Source organism: Pleuronectes platessa, chromosome 19, assembly GCF_947347685.1.
Source record: "Pleuronectes platessa chromosome 19, fPlePla1.1, whole genome shotgun sequence".
NCBI lineage: Eukaryota > Metazoa > Chordata > Actinopteri > Pleuronectiformes > Pleuronectidae > Pleuronectes > Pleuronectes platessa.
In genome coordinates this window covers 8,659,364-8,682,544 of record NC_070644.1, presented here as the reverse complement: position 1 = coordinate 8,682,544, position 23,181 = coordinate 8,659,364, and the positions used below count along the sequence as shown (strand labels likewise).

The 23,181-nt window shown below is 42.1% G+C and overlaps 1 protein-coding gene across 1 annotated transcript; it reads left to right on the top strand.

The window, feature by feature from the left end:
- The first annotated feature begins 25 nt into the window (after window positions 1-25).
- camsap1a (calmodulin regulated spectrin-associated protein 1a) lies at window positions 26-19,928 on the top strand. The gene is made up of 20 exons (XM_053411307.1): window positions 26-247; window positions 758-972; window positions 8,576-8,838; window positions 10,033-10,194; window positions 10,285-10,365; window positions 11,067-11,099; window positions 12,423-12,564; window positions 12,799-12,938; window positions 13,032-13,128; window positions 13,220-13,346; window positions 13,680-13,765; window positions 14,091-14,175; window positions 14,271-16,641; window positions 16,760-16,896; window positions 17,007-17,221; window positions 17,617-17,679; window positions 17,968-18,055; window positions 18,156-18,277; window positions 18,741-18,859; window positions 19,021-19,928. Exons 2-20 carry the CDS (start codon window positions 759-761, stop codon window positions 19,309-19,311), a joined length of 4,836 nt encoding a protein of 1,611 aa, XP_053267282.1. The 5' UTR covers window positions 26-247; window position 758; the 3' UTR covers window positions 19,312-19,928.
- Window positions 19,929-23,181: the final 3,253 nt, after the last annotated feature.

Below are 23,181 nucleotides of genomic sequence, written 5' to 3'. Positions count from 1 at the left end.
CCTCGAGAGCGGCCTTCCCGAGCGGTTGCCAGTGAGATTGTACGTTATTTTGTAATTACTATTGGATTAGCTCGCATCAAGCCGCGGGTTTATCCTGCGAGGCCGGAGATTTGCGCCTCGGGGGCGGGGAGGAGTCCTCCGTTATTCCACCTCCGTTATTCCACCGTCAGCTGAGGAGCGCAGGGCCGGTATGTCGGTGTGGTAACATCGCAGTCACCTCGAGGCAGGACTCCATGAGCTGGTAGAGGTGAGTCTTTGTCTAATATCAGGTGTGTGTGTGTGTGTGTGTGTGTGCGGGTCAGAGAGCTAACACACACACACCCGGTTCATCTCCGGCCATCCCCTGGTCTCCCTCCACTGGAACAGGCGAGGAAATAACCACCAGCAGCAGCAGCTAGCAAAGATGGGTGTTATTGTTAGCATTAATTAGCTAGCTCTCATAGACAACATCTGCTTGTTCAATGCATTAACAGCATAGCAGCTAATAACTGCACCAGGGTGTGATTCAAAGGGGCACATGCATAGATTTATGGTAGTAACTTATGAATAGTGACAGTAGAGACACCTGCAGCACCAGCAGGTTGGACCCGTGCAGATAGCCCCTCTGTGTGCAGTGTTTTCTGGGATGAGCAGAGCAGGTGGTGTCTGTCAGGGAGCCGGGCCCCTTCCGTGCTTGTTGTTCTTTAGATCTACTGTGTGATGTCATGGCCCTGGTTGGGTCTGGCATTAATGTTTATGTGTCTCGTCCATTGTGCAGGATGGATGTGGAGGTGAGTGCTGGCAGGGACAGCACCTGGAGGAGGGCAGCAGCAGCATCCGCAGCAGCAGCAGCAGATGATGATGATGGAGGAGGAGGAGGAGGAGGACGAGGAGGCATGGAGGCTCAGATCGTACCACTGGAGCTCTATGACTCTGCCAGGGCCAAAATAGAAGCAAATCTCCGCTGGTTGTTTGCCAAAGCCTATGGAATCGGTAAGGCTTGCTCTTTATGTTTTAACTAGCACCATTGAGTCTCTGAAAGGGGCCTGTTTCTTTCACAGTATGATTTCATTTGTTTTATTTAATGTATTAGAGCAACCATCTACTGTACATGAACTAAACCACATCAGCAGCTTAGTGTGTTAAGGCCAAATTGTATATATGCCATCTAGTCCCTGCATTGTAGTAGCATGAACAGTTTACTTAATACAAATCCTGCTAATTAAACTCAAATTTAATTTCCTGCCAATGTCCTGGAGAGCAGGGAAAACCATACTCATTCATGAAGCTGATGAGTTTAGCACAGGACAAAATGTATGCTGCGACTAATGATTATATCCATTATTGACAAAACTCAGAACATTCTGTCTATTAATCAATAAATCGTTCGATCAATAAATGTCAGAAAACAGTGAAAGAAATGCCCAGTATTTATTATTATTATTAAATCAAAGATACTCTGTTTACTCAATGACAAAAATATGATCAAATTCTCATTTAAGAGACAGTTTTTTCTTGAAAAATAGTTGCTGTTTAATTTGCTCTCAACCAACAAATCAATTTATCGACTAATTGTTGTAGCTTTGAATGAAATAACAGAACCTTTCCAGTTCATTGCAGTATTTGAATGAGTAGAGAAAGTGCTAATTAGCAGGTTAATTGATAAATTATGATTTTTTTCATTTCTAATAATCATTATTTGGTGGTATAACTAGCAAGAAATACTTTAGTCCTATTCCCAGTTTCCGTAAACCTCCTAGGACTTTACATATCTGGCCTCAGTATCATTATGGTTAGCTGATGACTGTCTTGACAACAGCCACACTCAATAACTACATGCCTTATGTGAATGTGTGCATCTGCTCTAGTCTCATGAAAGTGAATGTTTTATTTGATTAGAGTGTATATATGTAGTAGTCTTTCTTTATGGCGAGAGGGCCCACCACTACTAAAACATAGAAAGAATCCCTGCAGTCACCATCAGCTATTAATAAATAAAACATTTCAATAGATAAATAAGTTGAATGCAATAAATGAAGCTATGAATAATGGTATTTTGACATGATGTTGTCATTAAATGGTTTATATCAGTATTATTAAAAAAAACAATAATTATTAACTGTATCTTCACCTCCATTTCTCACTTCATATGACGTCAATCTTACTGTTTACAATGATGGATTCATAGGTTGTTTCAGTTTTTAACTGCAATGTTGTGTGTAAGCAAAGTTCCCTGAGGAAAAGATGCTTACATCTCAAGAGCATAGCAGCACTCCAGACCTCGGTGGTTGTGAGTGAAGGCCTAGGTCGACATCTCTTCATCATTTATACTCAGGTCACTGGGCTTGCCAGCTCTGATGAGCTGTACTAAAACATAAAAAACTAGGGCTGCGAAGCTGCACTGTCTGGGCCTGAGCACTTGCAATCTCTAGACCTGATGTGGCCACGGGGAGGGTGGACAGGGATCGGGTGAAACATCTCTGAGGCACGCCCGTTTTGCAATCCGTGGGAAGGAAAAACGCGTGAATTTGAGAGCAGATCGGACAATGTACAGTGGTCTGATCATAGGTTTTAATGCAATGCACAGTGGAGTTAAAAAAAAAGTCCTGTTTCATGGTGAAATCAGTCGGTGACACTATGACCCTGAGTCAACATTGAAATATGGAGCTGTACAGGGCGGGACTTTGATCATAGGTGAGAGTTTTGGTGCTTTTAATCTCCATAAAGTTAAGATGACTCTCATTGAATTTAAAGTTGATCTGATGAAAGCTCTGGGGTCTGTTGTTACACACATGTAGTTTAAGGGACATTGAACAAAGTACACTGAAGTTACAGCAATTTCGTGTGTCATGACGAAATGTTTCCCGCCCGGTCATGATACATGTGTGTACAACATTTTGTGAAGATGTTGCCACCGCTGTTTCTAATTACTCCAGAATACGTACATTTTCACCAGGCCTGACGCTGAATAATCAAACGAAAAGCAATTGGTGATGATCGCTGATGATGATTGCGATGGCTGTGAGGAAATGTCTGGGAAGGACCTACTGAATGTGGGTTTTTGTGTCACTCACTGACTCCTCCTTGGGGAGTGTGAACAGGACGTCAGCTGTGCTATTCATGCAGGCCTGGGGGGGTCTCCCTGATTCTACCATCCTTATGAGCAATAATAATGAGACATTTGGAAGGAGAAACAGCGAGAAAGTTCTTCAGTAATGGAAAAGCCTTTGTCATCATAGCCAGACATAAACCGTACTTTAAGTCTTTCCATCACTGCAGGGAGATACAGATATCCTGTGCTGCAGGCAATGACTCAGGAAATGGACTGGTTCAAAATCCTGTAATTCAGAGTTCGTCATGTGTGGTGGGATAAATAGCAACCAAGCCAAGAGATAAAAACAAAGATATCAAATAGATATAAGAAAAAACTTTCACAAATATAACACATCTGACAACAAGTATTGCACCATATCAGCATGACCAAGCAACTGATGCCTTCTCATGCCCAGTGTCAGTTCCTCTCTGTGACGCTGTAATGTTCTAGGACAGACATCAGACACCGATAATAAACATCAAACAATTACCCTTTCCTCTATCAGGCTTCCTGCTTCCCATAATCTCATTGGCTCCTGCTGTCATCACTGTGCCAGGAACAGTAAAGAGCCCAATGTGATTTGACATCAGTCTAATCTACTTTTCTCGGTTAGCTAACGTTGTGTACGACTGTAACTAGCAGTTATATTCAATATCGTTATTGTTATTAATCTTCCGATTACTTTCTTAATTGACGCACAACAAGTAAGAGAATTGTGAACAATTTTCAACACAATCTCTCAGAGCTTAAGATGGCAACCTCATATTGCTTGTTTTGTTCAACCAATAGTCTGAAACCCAAAGGGATTTAGTTTAGGATGAATAAAGAAAAGCAGCTAAGTGAAAATTAAGAAATGTAAAATCTTAAAATAGAGCTTTGCTTATCAGGGAAGTTGCTTACTCACCCCCAGTTCAATGATTAATTGATTAAATAACAAATTATTTCAGTTGTAATGTTGCTGAAATTACACATTTTACATTAAATCCTAAATTTCCGAAGTATTATCTCCTTATGACTAAAAGCAACCAAATAGGACTCCAGCTAATGGCTGTTATGATTATAGGATAATCTGTCAATTATTTGTGTCAGTTACAGTTTCATTCTCACATTGCTTCTAGGCAACAACACCAAATGATGCTCAGTTTACTATCACTTACGACAACACAAAAGCAAAAAGAAGGAAATCCCCACAGTTGAGAATTTGGTTATTTTTACTTGAAAAATCACCAAAACAATAAATCTGTTATTGCAATAGTATTGAACGACGAATTGTTTCAGCTGTAGATCCAGCTTTTTATCTATCTATAGCAATTTCGATACCTCAACTCAGAGTATCTGCTGATACAGAGTACCTGTTCCAGTCCATCTTTCCATGGGTCTTTTTTTGATCAGCAGCAACAGTGGCCTCTGCAGCCAAAAGAAAAAAATCATTACTGATTTGCAGGTGCATTAAATTATATGTGGCTGCGAGCAGTCAAGAGTAGTGGAAGAAGCGTAACCCCTCGAAGCTAAGAGCTCATATATTGAAAACTATCTGCCATGATGTCTGTATACTGAAAATGTTGACTTAAAACTAACGAAGACCAGGTGGTGTGTGACGTCTGCCTGTGTGTCATCAAAAATTATTTTGAAATGTTTCTTTAAAATCTGGGTACTTTACTGCAGGGAAGTCATTGCACTAATTGTTATGTGGGTTAACACGAGGCCAGGGATATCAGGATTATCTCCCACTCTACCACAGTTAAGTGAACGTGCTATGGGATAACGTAAACACATCATTTTATCCTGACGATACAGTGACAGTGCATTTTCTTGGCCAATGCCCATTCATACCACTTAGTGAGTTGTTCTAGCCAGTATGCATCTGGTGTATCTGACCGGTGCATCCTACTCACGCTAAAGCTGGCTTACTTACTGTGTTATCACCACAGTGATGCAGTGCCAAAGCAGACGTGGACTTTTTGTTTTGGGCAGGATCTAAATATGTTGGTTGCATACTGCAGGTTGTGAAACTGCATTACAGCTAACTACCTGGAATCTATTAGTTCAGAGATTAGAAAACAGTATCTCTCATTGTAGTGGAGAGTGTCAGTGTGAAGGTCAGAAGAACCAAAACACGCTTATTAGATTAGAGTGCAAACCAAGCAACACGGTAGTGCTGGGAGGACTCTGTTTGTCTGTGTGTGCTGGAGTGAAAGTCAGAGCCAGTCACATGTTTAAGTGTTTAATGGGATTGGATCGAAAGGCTGAGTCCTTGTTCACAACACAGCCTGGTTGTTTAGACTCATGCCAGTTGGACTAATGGCCTTCGGGGAAGCATCGAAATGATTTCTAAATGTTGTTACTAGAAACTAAGAGCAGCTTTAGTTCTACAAAGGTCTGACTAGAGGAATCATGTTTTTCCAGATTTTCAAGTTGCATTTGAGACATTTTGAATCGAAAAATGTAACAAATAAAAATATTAGAGACCTGTAATGTTGAACTGGATTATGCTTCTTATTTTGCACAACTTCAAGGAAACTAGTTGTATAAAATTTGTGTCTAAATTATAATTGTGCAATGCTCCTAAGTCATGAAGTATTTGTTAACAGTATTTTTTCATAAACACAAAATAAATACAAATATAAAAACAAATATTTTGAATGAAAATTACTTTAAAATCGTTTTAGAATAATTGCAAGATATATATTGAGCAGAACATTTTAAAGTTCGAAAAAGTTTTAATACAAATTGTGTTTGTGGACAAATTTGTGTATCCTAACTATGTCAAGCATATCTTTGGAAAATCTGTTACTGCAATTTCTTTTTACCTACGTAGTGTATACACCAATAGATATATCTGTAATTAGCTAATGTTGGCTCCTGCTGTATTGTAGGATGTAAATAATACCTGCAATAATAATATTTCCAAATAACTTCTTTAATTGTGTGTGGATATAAAATATAGTGTGGTCAGTCAAGAGCCACAAATCAAACCGTACTAAGCTGAAGAACTGGGCGATTCCATAAGAGACTTTAAATTGTTTCTGCATGGTCAGACTTTCAAGTGTCACCACAGGCTTCATCAGCTTAAAGGCTGTGTTTTCTCAACATACTGTCTTCTGCAGGATTCTCCATTAAGCCTTCTTACTGGAGAGAATGGTTGTGTCTTTCCCCAGCAATGCCCAGAGTCTGACAGCCCTTCCCTGACTGTCAGCAAGATCCCTGCTGATCTATCTGACCTCGTGTCCAACAGAATAGGCACAATAGCTTTCTCCAAACCCCTCCTCTTGATTTACCCACATCCCGGGTGGGCTTTAACGCTTGGATCGGCTGGATAATAAATATCTAAGTATTATAAACTGGGATTACAGAGGAGCTCCTGCCTCCCCCCTCTGCTGTTCTCCACCACACACACACACACATACACACACACACACACAACCACCTCCTGATGTCAGGGACCATAAAACGACCCAATGAGCAGGCCTCTGTAATGAAATGGGACAGCAACCCAGCCCCAACCTCCGGCCAAGCTGGCATTCCCCCCGCCACCGTCTCCACGGCAACCAGGCAGGAAGAGGGGACACTGTGGGACAGCTGAGACTGAGGACGTGTCAGTGTGAAGAGTGTTGTGTTAAGAAAGGGGCTGGTGGGGGGCTTGTGTGATTTGTTTTTGTGGAGAGAAACACGATTGAGAAGAGAGAAGTGGCGGGTGGATGTGTGGAGTATTTCTCACATGATCTGGGATTCAGGAACATATGGGCGCAACAGAGAGTGAGAGAGAATCTGTAGGTTCACAGTCTGATGTGAAAGACACATCCGAGGTCTTCACAGTGTTTGTGAGAGTGAGAGAGTGCTTGTTTGCCACTAATCATTCATTTTGTGTTTTTTATCTTAGTCATCATGACAGTGAATATTGTGGTTACCGCACCTCAGCTTTGATGCTTTTAAAGTAGTTAAATATTGATGCGCGAATCATTGATCACCAGCTGTTCTGGTTTTCCCAGTTTTGATCTGACTCATTATCACGTCCTCTGCCAGTTACGTTGTGTTTCCACCCCTGTTTGTCTGTTTGTCTGTTTGTCTGTTTGTAAGCAAGATACTTCAAAAACAACAGGACAGCTTTCCAGAAAGCTTGGTGGAAAGATACAGTACACGGGTGAGGGAAGAACCCATCAAAATTGGATGCAGATCCAGATAAGAGGGCAACTTTCTTAGGCATATTATTTGGTAAAACTGCACTGAGACACCACGCTCCTCATAGTTGGAATAAACTTCAGGACTCAATTAGACTATATCTTTTTTTAAACCTTAGAACAGTTTAGGTTTTTGGTAAAGGAAGTTTTAGTTGATGAATGCTCCTGGTTTTCTTGCTGTGGCTATCTTATACCTTTTTTAAGAAATGTTTACTCCTCTGTATTCTAACCTTTACTTGTTTATGTAAATGCAGGACACCATTGTAAACGAGAGCTCTGGTCTTAATTGGTTTATACCCTGTCTAAATAAAGGTTATCTATGTATCTATCTACTAAACTGCGTGTGTACACAACCTAAGGTTATATCGTGGTTGAGAAAGCTGCTCAGCCCAATCTAATGGACGTGTGCAATGATCTAGCTGCCTATTCGGCATTGCTCTATTGTCAAAGGAGCAGTTCATCATTTTGGGGAAATGCTTATTCACTTTGTGCTGAGAGTTAGATGAGACGATCTATACTACTCTGCTTGCCAGAGCCAGAAGGTCAGAAAATGTCAATGTACTCCTTTAAGACATGTTTACTAAGAGAGCATGTGCCTATACCACTAAAATTCATGTGGACAGTAAAATGATTGGTGTGATAGACAGAAGTACTAATGTAATAAAAAAATTACAAATTCAGTTCAGTAATATTGATAATAAATGTAAGAAAAAATCATGAACTTCCTTTTATTTTCTTTCGTTCCTCACCTTAAACGTACATAACCAACTCACTCAATAACTCTGTCATGCACCAGTCTCTGTATTTTCTTTCTGAATCTTCCCTGAAAGCACTGGAAGCTAGATTTCGTGAGTGCTTGAGACCTTAGCTCTGGATTAACGTGTCCAACTCATATAAAAATAGCTGCCCCATGTCTGTGTCCATGAACACCAGGCAGGCTGGGACAGCACCATCAGCTTAAGTATCCCCGCTAAGTCCTGTTAGCTCATTGGCTTCAGGCCTGATGTCCACCTATCAGCCCACATTGCTACCTGGCACACTGTTGAACTGTCGACTTTGTCTCAGTGCTTTCCTCCTGCGCTGGTTTCTTCTTAGACTGTCTAATACCTTCACAGTCTGTGTCCTGGAAGCTTCTCTGTTACGTCACATTGTGATGCATTGCTGGACACGTGCAGAACCTGTTTGCGTGTGGATGCACATGATGTGATTTGTGGCTTAATAGAACTATAGATAGAAAAGCAAGTCACTGTCTAACCCAGTCTCACCAACCAGGCTTAAAAAGATTTCATTAGTTTGACATGTTTATGATCCTTCCTCTTTCTAGACAACGTCCCTGCAGACCAGCGAAACCCCTTCTACACCGACCAGTATGAGCAGGAACATATCAAGCCCCCCATCATCCGCCTGCTGCTGTCTGGAGAGCTCTACTGCCGTGTGTGTGGGCTCATCCTGCACGCTGAGCAGGCTGCCTCGCTCCAGAGCCACCAGTCTGTCATCCAGGCCCTGTCCAGGAAAGGCCTCTATGTCCTGGAGGCTGACAACACCCCCGTTTCTGATCTGGACCTCAGCTCTGCTCCCTTAAAGATGGTGGATATCTCTTAAATAACCTTTTGTCTAGTTATATACCAAAATTGATATTTGAGTGAATTACATATTAACAAAGGAAACAGGATCTGCTGGCCAATGCTTTCATACTTTTCCCCCAATCTCTTAATAGATCAGTTTTAAATTGGATTAGAGAACATTGCTCAAAAAGTAATAGATGCAGTTTTTCTGAAAATGTCGAATCATAAATAAGGCATTTGCTGATTAACTGTACTGCTCACGTCCTCGTTGGTAACGGGATCTGTGTATGAAATGCCCTGGAGTATTCTGCAGCATTTAATTTCAGATGAACCTGAACCCATTTAAAAAAAAAAAAAACATTATTACGGGGTTAATATGACTTTGGTTTCCAGAGCCAAATGCCTAGTGAGCCACGAGTATTTAAATATATAATTAATCTGTGGATGTGACTGTTTTGAAGGTTTTAGAGTGTGTATCTAAAATATTCATGAAGCAAAAATATTCAAAGACTCAGTTCATATGAATATACAGTAAACCCACTGTCTCAACGTATTAGTCGTATCCCACAGTTGTTAAAACACAAAAGGCAACTACCTGCCCAAGAAGCAGTGGCTGACGCTTTGTCCCTCATAGTATATATGAGTGTAAAGTTTGCTCTAGGCTACTTAGTTTTGTATCAAGCTCAATAGGAGACATTGAAGAGACTCTCAGACTGTCATAGTCACATATAATAGATAAAAAAAAAAAACTATGAATCGACTTATCATCTAACTGTCTTCTTTCAAAGTGATTGGAAATTAGTTGTTGATATTCCAGGGTGTGCCTATCATTTTGAAGTAAAGGGAATCAATGTCTCGGGCGTACAGCAAAAACACACACAACAACATTTTACACAGCTGTGGCTCAACCCTGGCCGTTTAGAAGCAACAGAAACAGCGTGTGTGAAACTAAATAAAGACAGCAATTGTATCATGTGTAGGCTGGTTAGGATTTTGCTATTAGACCTCCACACGTTTCAGTCTCAAAATTCAGCCCTGTTTCCATGGCGACTCAGAGCAAAGTACTACCTTATCACAATTATTTTAGGCAATATATTCTCCTATGAACAGAGCACGGATTCTAACACAGATATACACATTAGAGATACTTCTCAAGTGACTTATTATCATTACATTTTTGACATTGCAATATAACTCACAATCTGTGTTTTCCCAGAGCTCCCACATCCACCTCATTGACGCCCTGATGATGGCCTACATGGTGGAGATGATCAGCATAGAGAAGGTTGTGTCCAGTGTCAAGCGCTTCTCGAACTTCAGTGCCTCTAAGGAGCTCCCTTTTGATATGGAAGACGCAATGCTTTTCTGGATCAACAAGGTAAAAAACCAAACCACCATTGATATTGTAATGGCAGTGTTAGTTCATTCATTTGTTTGCTGTTGACTCACGGTGTCTCTGCCACTTCAGGTGAACATAAAGATGAGGGAGATCACAGAGAAAGAGCTGAAGATGAAGCAACATCTGCTGGAGTCGTCCAGTCATCAGAAGGTAAGACCTGTGTGCCTCGATTTATTCCCCTCGTTTCACACTCTCTTTGTTTTGTCTCTTTGTCCCTTTTTCCTAAAGCATTCTCTTTGTTTAACACTGTCTTTCTTGAGTAATGTTGTTGCCTTTGTCTGTTGTTCCTCTGGCTGTCTTATACACAAGCATCCTCTGCTCACTGGGTGCATTAGCTTTCAGATATGTCGTTTTTTGTCATTATAATCCAAACATTCCATGGATTATGATGTGATGAGCACCTCGTATCACCTTCTGAAAACAGATTCAAACATTTTCTCGTCTCTCAAATGTGGACACCCTGAGTCAGGGGTTTTCAAAGTCTGACACTGCGCCTCGGCCCACTCACTCAATCGATTTTCTATCTCTACTTTCATTTCGAGGATCGTTCTCCAAATCCTGGAACTTCTGCCGCCTTAATTTGAGGTCATTGGGGCATTTTAACAGGAAGTATGGTATTGCCATGAAATCGTACTTATTGAAACAAAATGCACAAACACCTCCAGTCTCTTCATTTGCCTGCTCACTAAATATTCTTAACACTTTCTGTCTAACCCTCTCTAGTCGTTAAGATCAGATCTGTCCCCATGGTAACAGGGGATAATCTGATTCCTTGTCTCTGTTTCTCACCCTTGTCTGCTGCTGTCCCTGTTTGTGTCTCCCACCTTAATTCTATTCCTTCCTGTCTCTAGTCTCCCTCCAAATGGTACTGGAAGCTTGTACCAGTAAGTGCAACTGCTAGCGATCTCTTGTGTGAATGTATGCGTGTCTTTGTGAGGTGTGTGTGTGTCTACGTGTGTGTGTGTGTGTATGTGCGTGTCTGATCAGATAGAACAGAGGAGCCTTAAAAAATAATGACTAATTTGACAGATAGTAAAACACAGACATGGATCAAAACCAATTTTACAGAGAAACCAGTGATGGTCAAAAATTGAAGATGTCACAGTGCCCCATGGTGGCAAAGGAAGGAACAGCACGCTCCCAACCCCTTTTCTCCTCTGCGTGTTTGTTTTGAGTTTGCATGAAACCCTTTAGTAATTTCTTCTTCAATTTCCATGTGTGCTTTTGCATCTAACATCTTCAAACACATCCACATCCACTTTTCCTTTCAAAACTTTTTCTGCTGTCCCCCGGGAAAAGCTACATGGCACTTTAACTCACTGTCACCATCACGCAACATGTGTGGAGCCAAGTGTTAAAATTGCTCAAATCCATTCAACCGGCCCCGGCTCTTCTCATTTCATTAACTTCCTCCCACTCTTTTCTTTCTTCCCTCACCAGCCTGTATTGCACGCTCTGGTCCATTGTGTATCAGAGCCTGTGGAGTTCTTTTCTGTGGGAATGTACCAACCATTGACCCCTTCCTTTATTTATTCCTGACCTTTACTGTTTTTGCATTTTTAACCATTTATTACATGCACAAGCGATGAAAGCCATCTCAGTGTTGTATCTGGTTTGCACTACACAATATCAACCTGATAATTACATCAGGCCTCTATGCCCAAAAGTGAGGATTTATGGCTCAACAATGATCATTTTATTCTGCAGTGTATAGTAATGGACACATCTGGGAAACTTCACATCATGGCACAGTGGCCCTAGGGACATACTTCCTGAAGAACCTGTGGTCTGTCATGTCTCACGGCCAAGTCAGCAGAATCTATGACTCAGTATTCGCTAACAATGACTTCAGTATAAGACAAGAACTTTGTGCTGTCTGAACCTGGCAATAAGTTTCATATTACTACGTGAAAGTGATAAATATTCTTGCCAGTGGAGTGAGACACAAACATTATCAATGTAAACGATCGAAGTTTGCAACATGTGACACAATCTGATACAGATATTTAAATATCATCAAAAGCTTTTACAGACAGCCGCTCACTGAGAATAATGACCTTGAGAATAATAAGTCTAATGGAAACTGATATTTCCAAATATTACATGAGAAATGGTGTGTTTGTGTGAGAAGTGAGCATGTGACTCAGTGTTCTGATCTTATGAATTTGTGTACTATATGTAAAGTCGGGCTCTCGCTTGCTGTGTAGGTGCGATACCGCAGAGATCACCTGTCAGGTCGGACACTTCAGCACTTCCCCCTGCTGGACGACCTTTTGAAGGACGTGTGTGACGGAACAGCTCTGCTGGCTGTGATCCACTTCTATTGCCCTGAACTCATCAGACTCGAAGGTATGGTAACACAGGGTGACTGAATCCAATGAAGAAAAAGATAGTTGCCTAAGGTTGTATGATTTGTTTGTCAGTCTGACGTTTTGGGAAATATATTTATATGTACGCTTTCCAAGTGAAATAATTAGATTTACACAAGAAACAGGTTAGAAAAAGCTCTTGATCTGCTTACTACAATTACCCTATGCAGTATTAGCCTGATAGTAATGACCATTGTTACCCTGTTCTGTGTAGATATCTGTCTGAAGGAGGTTCCTTCCATAGCAGACAGCATGTACAACATCGAGTTACTGCGGGAGTTTTCTAATGAGTACCTGAGCAAATGCTTCTACCTGAAGCCCGAAGACATGTTGTATTCTCCACCGGTCCTGAAGGTAAGACCAAAAACACTTACCAGCCGGAAAATACTTTAAAAGCAGGATCCAATGACACGGTCCTATTGTCCCATTGATCTGGTTTCCTGACAGAATAACATGATGGTCTATATTGCTGAGCTGTTCTGGTGGTTTGAGAGCGTGAAGCCAGACTTTGTTCAGCCCAGGGACCTTCACGAAATCAGAGACGGTAAAACACACTCACAAAAATACACTTTTCCTTTTTGTAAACACTATCCGTAACCTGTAATGGTTTTATATCTTTTCTACACTTTTTCTAGTGAGATTGTTGCTCCAGCCTAAAGCTTCTCGATCTCATACACCAATCTCCAACGTCACAAAACGTAGTTTCCTGACGTCATCCAACTCCGCTGATGTCTTGTCCATGCCCCAGAGCTCTGACCTCAGGTATTACACAGTGACTGTTTCCTGTAACACCACACAGAGAGTTTTACTTTCAACCCACAGGTTGACCAATTCATATACTGTAGTTGCTTTTCACATAACAGTTCTGAGAAATATCTCATGTATGAATATGACAAAAACCAAGTGCACTTATCGTAGCATCTTCCCATATATTTTTATTGTGAAACCTCACTACAATTGTTATAATGGATACATACGACTAGATTAATGTTATCAGAAAACCTTTCACTATATTAAAAAATTTTCTTAGATTCCAGCAGCTAAATTCAAACCTGATTTAATCTAAAAACTCAAGCATCTGACTTTTTCTTACAGCTCTTTACAAGGCACTTCAAGCTCCTCTCAATCTTTACTGCCCTTGAGGCAGAGACAACAGAAGGTGCTTGAGGAGAGCACTTCAGGTAATACAAAATACTTACTCTGTGCAGAGTCAGATCCATTAAGTCACAAAGAAAGTTCTTCAGGAAGAGAAAAGGGAGAGGAAACAATAAACAATGGGATTGTTTTTTTGTAGGTGATCTTCATGTTCCTCACGTGATGTGTGCTCTTTTATCTTTCTTAGTTTACCTCTGACTTATTCATTTAACCATTTAACTGGAATATTTTAGAATTGTAACTCTAAACTGTAAAATCATTTTTTAAAATTCTGTCTAAGTAGTTGCAACTTCAAATGTTGCATGTTTGCGAATTCCCTTTTCTGATATGGATCCTGTTTTCTTTGGTTAGTGCTCAGAAATAGGTCTGTCTCTATGGCTCGTGCAGATGGGCCGCACCAGGGCTCAGTATCGGCCTGGCAAGAGAGGAGGCAGAGGTGAGCAGCGGGATTACAGCCTTTACAGTTTCTGTTTCCATGATTCATTACACTTTGCTCATTTAATTTGTATTCCTTCCTCTGTTCCTGTCCAGGCCTTTATCGCAGCCAGTGCCCTATGCCCTGCATTATCCCATGGAGGACGACGCCGACAGTATCAGCCTTGCTCGCTCCATCAGCAAAGACAGCTTGGCCTCGAACATAATGAGCATTACCCCGAAACACATGCTGGGGTCAGGTCCTCGTCTGTCTCACCACAGACTCAGTGGTCAGAGCCTTCTGAGTCACATACGCATAGAAGACGAAGAGGAGGAAATAGAAGAGGAGGAACTTGTCGCTGTGATCCACCCCTATGCATTTTCTCGACATCGGCTTGGCAGTGACATGGAACAAGATGAGCTAGAAATCCAGGATGCAACCTCCACCTCAAAGGTTTCTAACCCTCATTGCTCTCCTCGCCCTGACCCTGGTTGTTTTACTTCGGATCATCAGGCAGACAGCTACTATCTGGAGCCTCTGATGCCTGCCATCTCCAAGCCAGCGAAAGAGAAGAGTATCAGCCTGAACAAGCAGGAAGAAAGTGGTGAGGGTCGCTGTAGAGCAGCGGCTGCAAGGAAAGCGGCCGCCATTGTCTCGAAAACGTCACAGAGAATGTCCCCTGGGGCTGAGTCTAACAGAAGTACCTTTACATTACCTGTTGCAGAGTCAGTGCCTAGCTGCCTCAGGCCGCCCACTGAGGGTTCATTGGGCAATTCTCCGCCCGGAAAACAACAGTCCCAAGGATTTTTCCTTCATCTGTCGCCGGAGCACCACAGTTCTTTCTCCAATACACTTGAGGTGGGATACGACTCTGACTCAGACATTGCAGACCTTGAGGAAGATGAGGAGGACGATGATCAGATAGAGCAAACAAGAGAAGTGATGAAGAGAGGAAAGGGAAAATATTTATATGAGGGGGAGGTGTGTGAATTCGGTGAGGGCGAGTCAGCCAAGTTGAAAGAAGACTTGAAGGTGAGTGAGCGGGACGATAAGGAAGGCGGCAGTGGACGCTCGAGCCCTTGCCTCAGCACCGCATCCTGGGCAAGCAGCTGCAGCGCTTCGGGCAGCGCCAGTGTCAAGATGACCAGCTTCGCAGAGAGAAAGCTCCTGAAACTTGGCCTCCGGGATGGATTTTCTAGTACCAGTAGCTCCCAGAAGACCACCCCTGATGGCTCTGAGAACAACCCCTGCCCTCCCTGGCAACTGAAGACTGACTGCACCTCCAGTTGGCTTGGGAAGGAGCCTGGTTCTGGGCTGGGGAATACTATGATGGGGAGCCTCCCAGTAGTGCCTTCAGAACTGCTGCAACTTCACATGCAGCTAGAAGAACAAAGACGTGCAATCGAATATCAGAAGAAGAAGATGGAGACCCTGTCAGCACGGCAGAGACTAAAGCTAGGGAAAGCTGCTTTCTTGAACATCGTCAAGAAGGGTGGAGGCAAGAGTGAAACACTTCCTTTGCCCCTGAAACACTCCCAGGAATCTGAAACAGCTGCTTATAGGAATAAAGTGAAGTCCCTGTCCAGCAGGGATGACTCTTGTCTGGATAAGCTGAAGGTCCAAGCAAAGATGGGCCATCAAGAGGGAGCACACATGAACAGAGTCAACAAGCTGAGCACCCTGTCTCAAAATAATGGGGCTGATCCTGGCTGCCCTGAGTATTCCCGCTCCATAGATCTTCTCAATGACGCGATTAGTTCCATTCAGCAGCAGATGATGCAGCTCTCGTTACAGCAGAACCTGCTGATGAAGCACAGTGTGGCCTCACCTCCAGAACGAGTAGAATCTGTAGCTAGCCCAACCCGCACAACCCCCACAACCCCCACAAGGACACAAACAACATCCACCACCTCTACCTCAGAGTCCAAATCTTTTGCAGTCCACTTTGTAGATATCGGTGGCGGCAGTTCTCTCCCTGTAGGCCGACCTCCTAAGCTTAGCTCCAGCCGCAGCAAAGCCTTGGAGAGAAAACAGAATAAAGAGAACAGCAAGCTGGCCTCTATAGCGGCCTCTAATACTGAGACCCCAGAGTGCACTCCCTCTCCTAGTGAAAGTCCATGTGGAGACCAGGGGACCAAGGCTTCTATGGAGAGCTCCAGGTTAGAGAGAAACATTCAGAGAAAGAGCACCTTCAGAGTCCATGGCTTAGCTGCAGAACGATTAACGCGCCTGCAAGACCAACCCCAGTCCCAGGACCCACCAGTCATCTCCGGTACAACTGTATCTGCCTCACAGGCGGCAGATCCAGAAGAAGCTGACAACTCAGGAAAAGAGGCTTTGGCTGGAGAAGAGAGTACCAGGGTCAAAGGTCAGCTGATTGAGGTCGACCTGTCAGAGCTTATTGATACACTGGAGGACGGCAATCAAGATGGCACAGACTGCACAGCAGAGGGCGAGCAGAATATTGGGCTGGGCTTCTTCTTTAAGGTAAAATTGCGATGTTTAGCATTTTGTGATATGGCATCATCAAGGCCACATCAATGACACGGAGAGTAGCGTCTGAGAAACACAGTGAGTTAGTGAATACATGTAATTTATCTACCAGGATGAGGAGAAGGCAGAAGATGAATTGGCGAAACGTCGCGCTCACTTCCTCCTCAAACAGCAGCGCAAAGCTGAAGAGGCGAGACTACGCAAACTACAACAGGAAGCCGACAGTGAGCTCAAACGTGATGAGATACGGTACTTTTTTCTTTTCACACACTCATACACTAATTATAGAGTTAAAGGTTTGTGTGTGTGTCATGCCGTGAAAATCTGATTGGGTTCAACTCTCCATCCTGCTCTTCAAGGCGGAAGGCGGAAGAGGACCGTGTGCGTAAGGACGAAGAGAAGGCGCGGCGAGAGCTAATTAAACAAGAATACCTGCAGAGGAAGCAGGAGTCCCTGATGGAAGAGCAGGGTCAAGGTCAGGTCAAGCCCCGTCCAAGGATGAAGTCCCGCAGGAGCAGGCCGAAATCCCTCCACCGTGAAGAGTACAACAGCCTCTCCAAAGGATACACCACACGTAAGGACACCCTAGGTACTTGAACAGCATATATGTTTCGTCTAGTGTTGTCCATTTTGTCTTGTTGTCATGTTGTTTGTGTACAACATAGACTATATATAAAGATGATCGACATGACAGCTCCCCAAAAGTGAAGTTATGTCCTCTTGATTGCCACCTAGTGACTGGCTGATGTATAGGTCACAAACCCCTGGTCAACACTATGTTTTAATTTGTTATAAAAAAATGGGGTTAAACGTCAAGTGGAGAAGCGTCGTCCATCTTCAAAATACAGTCTGCGGTTGAGAATAGTTTGTTGTATGGTTTGATTTGCTGTTGTGTGTTTGTGTGTGTTTTCAGTTAACCTCACTCATGTAAATGTTGTCAAGCACTGAGTGTGTGCGTGTGTTGTGCAGGTAATTCTCTGAAGGTGTCCATGTTGATCAAAGCCCAGGGCTCAGCAGCAGGCTGCGGGGGAGGTGAACCTTCTATCCTGCTCTGCATGATGTGATATGAGCCAAACACATCCCTTAAAATCCCTGGACTGTAAAAGACCAGATTTATACAGTAGCTGGTTCAGAATAAATTATGATCCACTTGTCTTTTAAGCAGATTTCTGTCCCTTGTTTGAATCATGGGGTTGTAGGCTGTTTGTATTTAGAGTAACGTTACATTATTCATTTGAATTCCTGCTTGCATATGGAAATAGAACAATGGGGGAATCGGGCAAACAACCATTAGGCATTAAGTCCATCTGTCATTTTCAGCCGATCTGAGCTGCAGTCATCGAGGATCGACGCTCTCTCTGGCGACGGAGACAGACAGTGTGATATCCGGAGGGGCAGAGCCGCAGAGGTGAGAATTACCAAGTTGTGTGTTAAGTCAAGCGATGATAGACTCGTCCAGTCTGCCTATCATAGTAGTAATTTCATTGACCTATATGTCTGTGCTTCAGGGCTGCTTCTGTTTGCTCTGTGGAGTCATTCCCGATGCTGAGCAGAGCATCCAGCAGGAACATGGAGAGGGACTGGGAGAACGGCTCCATAGCCTCCTCCATCATGTCCACCGAGTACAACGGTGAGTGGAGATGTAGAAAAGCTTTTAATTTATTGATACTATCACCTAAAAATTATTTGAGCATAAAAATGTCAAGACAAAGTTAAATTCAAAACATACTTTTGATCATTTTGGTGAAATGTGCTTTTTCGTATTTTTTGCTGAGAGGTAGATGAAAACCGTTATTGATTGATCAAATCTGTAAATATGAAATCAGAACCATCAGCCAATCAGAGTATAGTTTTCTGATGGGATATGCCCTGGAAACTGGACCTTTGTCTTATCAACCCAAGAGGTCGCTGTATCCAACCCAGCTGCCAGACTTATGCTCATCTAAGATAGCTAAGCTCCAGCCCCATACTTTATTTACAGATATGGGATATGTGATATCAATCTTCAAATCCCGCTAGATTTCCGAAACGATTTCTTTCAACACCTACAGAGTGACTTTAATACATTTCTCTCTCTCTCTTGTTTGTAAAAGGTCCTAAACTCTTCAAGGAGCCGAGCTCTAAGTCCAACAAGCCAATCATCATCAATGCCATCGCTCACTGCTGCCTGGCTGGAAAGGTTAATGAGGGCCAGAAGAATGTTATTCTGGAGGTCAGTGTCATCACTTGAAGTTCAATCGTTATATCTATTAGTAAACTTTGTGTCATTTATAGAGAAAGTTAAGAAAAACTGTTAATCTATTATTCTCACAGTAACATTTCCCTTCCTGTTCGATGCGATGTGCTGAATCGGGTCTCATGTCTGTTTCACAGGAGCTGGAAAAGTGCGACGCCAACCACCTGATCATCCTCTTCCGTGACGGCGGGTGCCAGTTCCGCGCCATTTACTCATACTCCCCAGACACAGAGGAGATCGTCAAGTTCACCGGCACCGGGCCGCGCAACATTAGCCGGAAGATGATTGACAAGGTCTATAAATACAGCTCTGACCGCAAGCAGTTCACTGCCATCCCCACCAAGAGCGTGTCGGTCAGCGTGGACGCCCTGACTATCCACAACCACCTCTGGCAGATCAAGAGACCAGGGAGCGCACGGAGGAAGTGAGAGGGAAAAGAAACCCTGATTTCCAGCTTCTGTTTATTTACATGCGTTGGGCCGGACCCAATAATCCTGGAAATGATTGACATGCGATCATGTTAGATGGAGGGCGTAGATGTCAGTGTGTGGCAGTGCAAGAGTGTGAACCACCTGCCAATTGAATGCATTCCTTTATTATTTTTTTAATTTATTTTTGCTTTTCTCCTGCTTGTCACACTGATTGGATTTGTTGGGACGTCCTACAGTGACTAGGCACCGTTCATGATGGATTCTTATGTAGCAGCGAAGAGGAGATGGACCCTGGAGTCGATTACTGCTGAATACTACTGACAAAAGCTAACACACACTTATACCAAGTGCGACTACAGACAGGCAGTGTTGAACAATCACTCGACAATATACCGTAACGTTTGCTATTTCAGCTCGGCAAAAAATGTACACCTTCAGCTGTGATTATTATGAGTCCGGGTTCGACATACAGAGCTCCTGTTTGTTCACCAGTAACTTCTACTGGTCAATGCTTTTCTGAAAGTAAAGAAACTTTTCTATGTAAGTATGGGATGGATGTTAGTGAGTGGTCCACGTCCAGTGTTGTTTTTCTATTTTAGTGTGTTTGAGGAAGTGTGCGAGTATTTGTGTTAGGGAAGTGGGTGGGGGGGGGGGGGGGGGAGCTGAAAGCGATGACGCCTGTGCATCCATCTCTGAATGTTTACTCTCATTTATGCTTTAAAACTGTCATGAAACAGATCGATGGAGCAAAGCAACAAGACAACTTATGTTTCTGTTTCTGGACCTGCTGTTAGGTTTTTGTGGAGGAGAGATTACGTCTTTCGAGAGGAGGGTGTATTGTACCAGTATTTATTCCACACAGGAAGCGCTTTTCGAGACTCAGTGCATTATACTTCATCAGTAGTGCATTATATATCCGTACCCACACGAGTCATCTGAGATCCCTGACAGGCTCGTATTGCTGAACCAAAATGAACTGAGCTATGCCACTGAGCCGTTCGCTGCTCATTAACAGCTCACAGGATTCTGGTGAGCATTATATTTCAATGTAGCTTCTGGCATTGTACACTAGTAATATCCCTGTGATGACTGTCAGCGGCTGGTATAATGTCGGGGGGGGGGGGAGGAATTGCACAATACTTGATATTTGTTTGCTGCATTTGTACATTTTTGAGTAGTATTTTTTGTACTTTATGTACAAGTTATGTTTACTAAAAAGCAGGCACTATTTTGAGGTTTATTCTGTCACAGGCTGTTATCAGAGACGTTATCAGACTTATTTCATTGTGTTATGTTGTTTATTTATTTTGAAGAAATATAATAAAGTGCAACTAGGTATGTTTTCTTGCTAAAGTTGTCCTGGTCTGTCTGGATCTTTATTTTTCCAATATGTTCATCTGTTACTCACCACTTCTTTCTAAGGCAGAGGGAGTGAAACATTTACAATACCAATATGTCGGCCGATATATTTACAAAAAAATAAACACCAGTACAAATACAACCAAATATATAGCGCTTATATTAAGAGAATAACATTTTTTCTAGAGTTAAATGTAAACATGATAAATGATATAGATAACAATATGGCTCTTATCGGCCATTATTAGCGACCAAGTGATGAATCAATCGAGGTCAGAGTTTTTCTGTGTCACCTGCCTTCCTGTTTCACTCCTCTTCTTGTGCACTCTGTTTCTCTGCTGCTCTCTTTTCTCTGTCTCCTCTGGATCATAAATACTAAATAGTGTTTTTATGAAAGGTTATTTCATTTTGTGTGTGTCGATGTGACACTAAACGTTAAAAGTCCTCACAGAAAATATGTACTTTGAGGAACTCTAAATTCAGAGAATATAAAATCATTGCTCAAAATTATGACTCAGATTTCTGCACTGAGCGTTTTAAGTGTTCGGCCTTGATTGCCTTCCTGAGTGTGTCACGTCAGTTGCAGATTGATGTTCTGGTACACTCTGTTCACTTCTCCCTGGTACCTGTGGCTCACTTTGGGTTGAGTCATGGTTTGCATTATCTTTTCTTCCGGCTGCTGTTTCTCTTTGGATTTCCATGCGGCATGCTGGGTAAGCTTGACAAGCCCAAACTTAAACAGGCACATGTCATGATTCTGCCACTTTGGCTCTGAACTTTTTAAGTATGAACGACTATTTTGCTTCTGTTTATGACTTTTACCTGTGTTTCCTTGTGTTACATTTGTGTACAGTTGTCTCCCCCCTGAGTTCTCCGCTCCCTTTTGTATTTTGAAATTATAAAAATTCAAAATACAGTGTCTGAAGCTTAACTTCCTGTCTTTGTACTGTCTTCCTGCCCCTGTGATCGTCTGCACCTGTTCCTCATGTGTTTCACCTGTGTTCAATCATCCCTGCAGCCCCTCTTGTGTATATAATACTCTGTGCTGCCCTGTGGCATCTTTTGTGTGTCATCTTGCTCGTTTGACATGTGCTTTGCTGCTTTTCCCTGTTTCCCTAGTGTTTCCTTTCATGTTGAGCTTTGATCTTTGTTTTTTGGAATCGTGTTTTTGCATTTTGTTCCCTTTTCTTGTGTTTTGTCACAGGAATCTGTGGTTCCTGCTCTCAGTTTGTGACAGCACATGGTTGAAGAATGATCAGAAAATGAAACAGTCACACACTGATCTCCCTTCAAAGTGTATTTTGAGCAGCATCAAAACATTTTGGCATCATACATTAGTCAGGAAGTTGACCAAGAACCTTCTTGATGAAGTTAAAAACTTCTCTCTTTATCAATCAGTCGAGAGTTTCCCAAATGACACAAAAAAAAGATTTGTGCCATAATGGCACAAAAAACGAACTGGTTGCTGCACCTGAATAATGCAGAGAATTTTTGGCAACATGATGCTGATGAAACTTTTTGAGGATTATGTGATTACTCACCTCAGCATCTCACTCTGTATACATGAAGGAAAAGTGGCATTAGAATTTACCAGCGGCTTTTATAATCTATATTTCTGTTTTGATTCTATATCCTTGGGGAAGGTTTGTTCAACACCTCAGATTAGTGATTTATGTTCACCTCTGACACTCTACACAAAGTCCTGAAAACATCATTACATAAACCAAATGACATTCAGTCGAGCTCATACCTCTGCCAAAGTCCAACAGTCCCCTTATGAAACCACATTTAAATTCACAAGATCCATTTTTGCTTTTTCTTTTTAAATCAAGGTCAATAAATTGTTTTTTGAGAACTTAATGAAGATTTTGAAAAACACACAATTTTGAAGAACGTCAAAAGAAATTCCTGGACCTGCTTCCTTGGGTCATACCCCACCCCTCTACATAATATCAAATAATTAACCCTGGCGTATTGTAGACCTGTTTAATTCCTCATTAAATGTTTATTCTTTCTGATGAGCATTGAACAGAGGATATATAACATGTTTATTAATGCATAAATCTGAACTAAACTATCTATAACTATTCCTTCATATTGCCATACTGAAGTTGAAGGCATATATCAACTCAAAGGATAATTATTAGACAACTCAATCAATTCTAATTTGCTTTGTTCTTATTGTTGCACTTTAATGTGCAAATGACGGTCAAATTAAACTCACCTACAAATATTTTCAACATTTAAATATATACCAACTCTTAAAGTTGCAATCCAAAACTCTTGTGTACAAGATGTAGCATTTAAAAAATACAGATCTCAGCCACACAGCCACAAATCACTGAGCAGTGGTGAAAGTGGAATGAGGTTCTCTGATTACTAATATACTGTAGTACGAAATCAAATGAAACCTTTATGGCACAATACAGAATATATATGGCATGGCAAATGGTTAAAAGGATTGAACTAAGCTCTAGTGGTGCAAAAACCTCATCCAACCTCAGACAG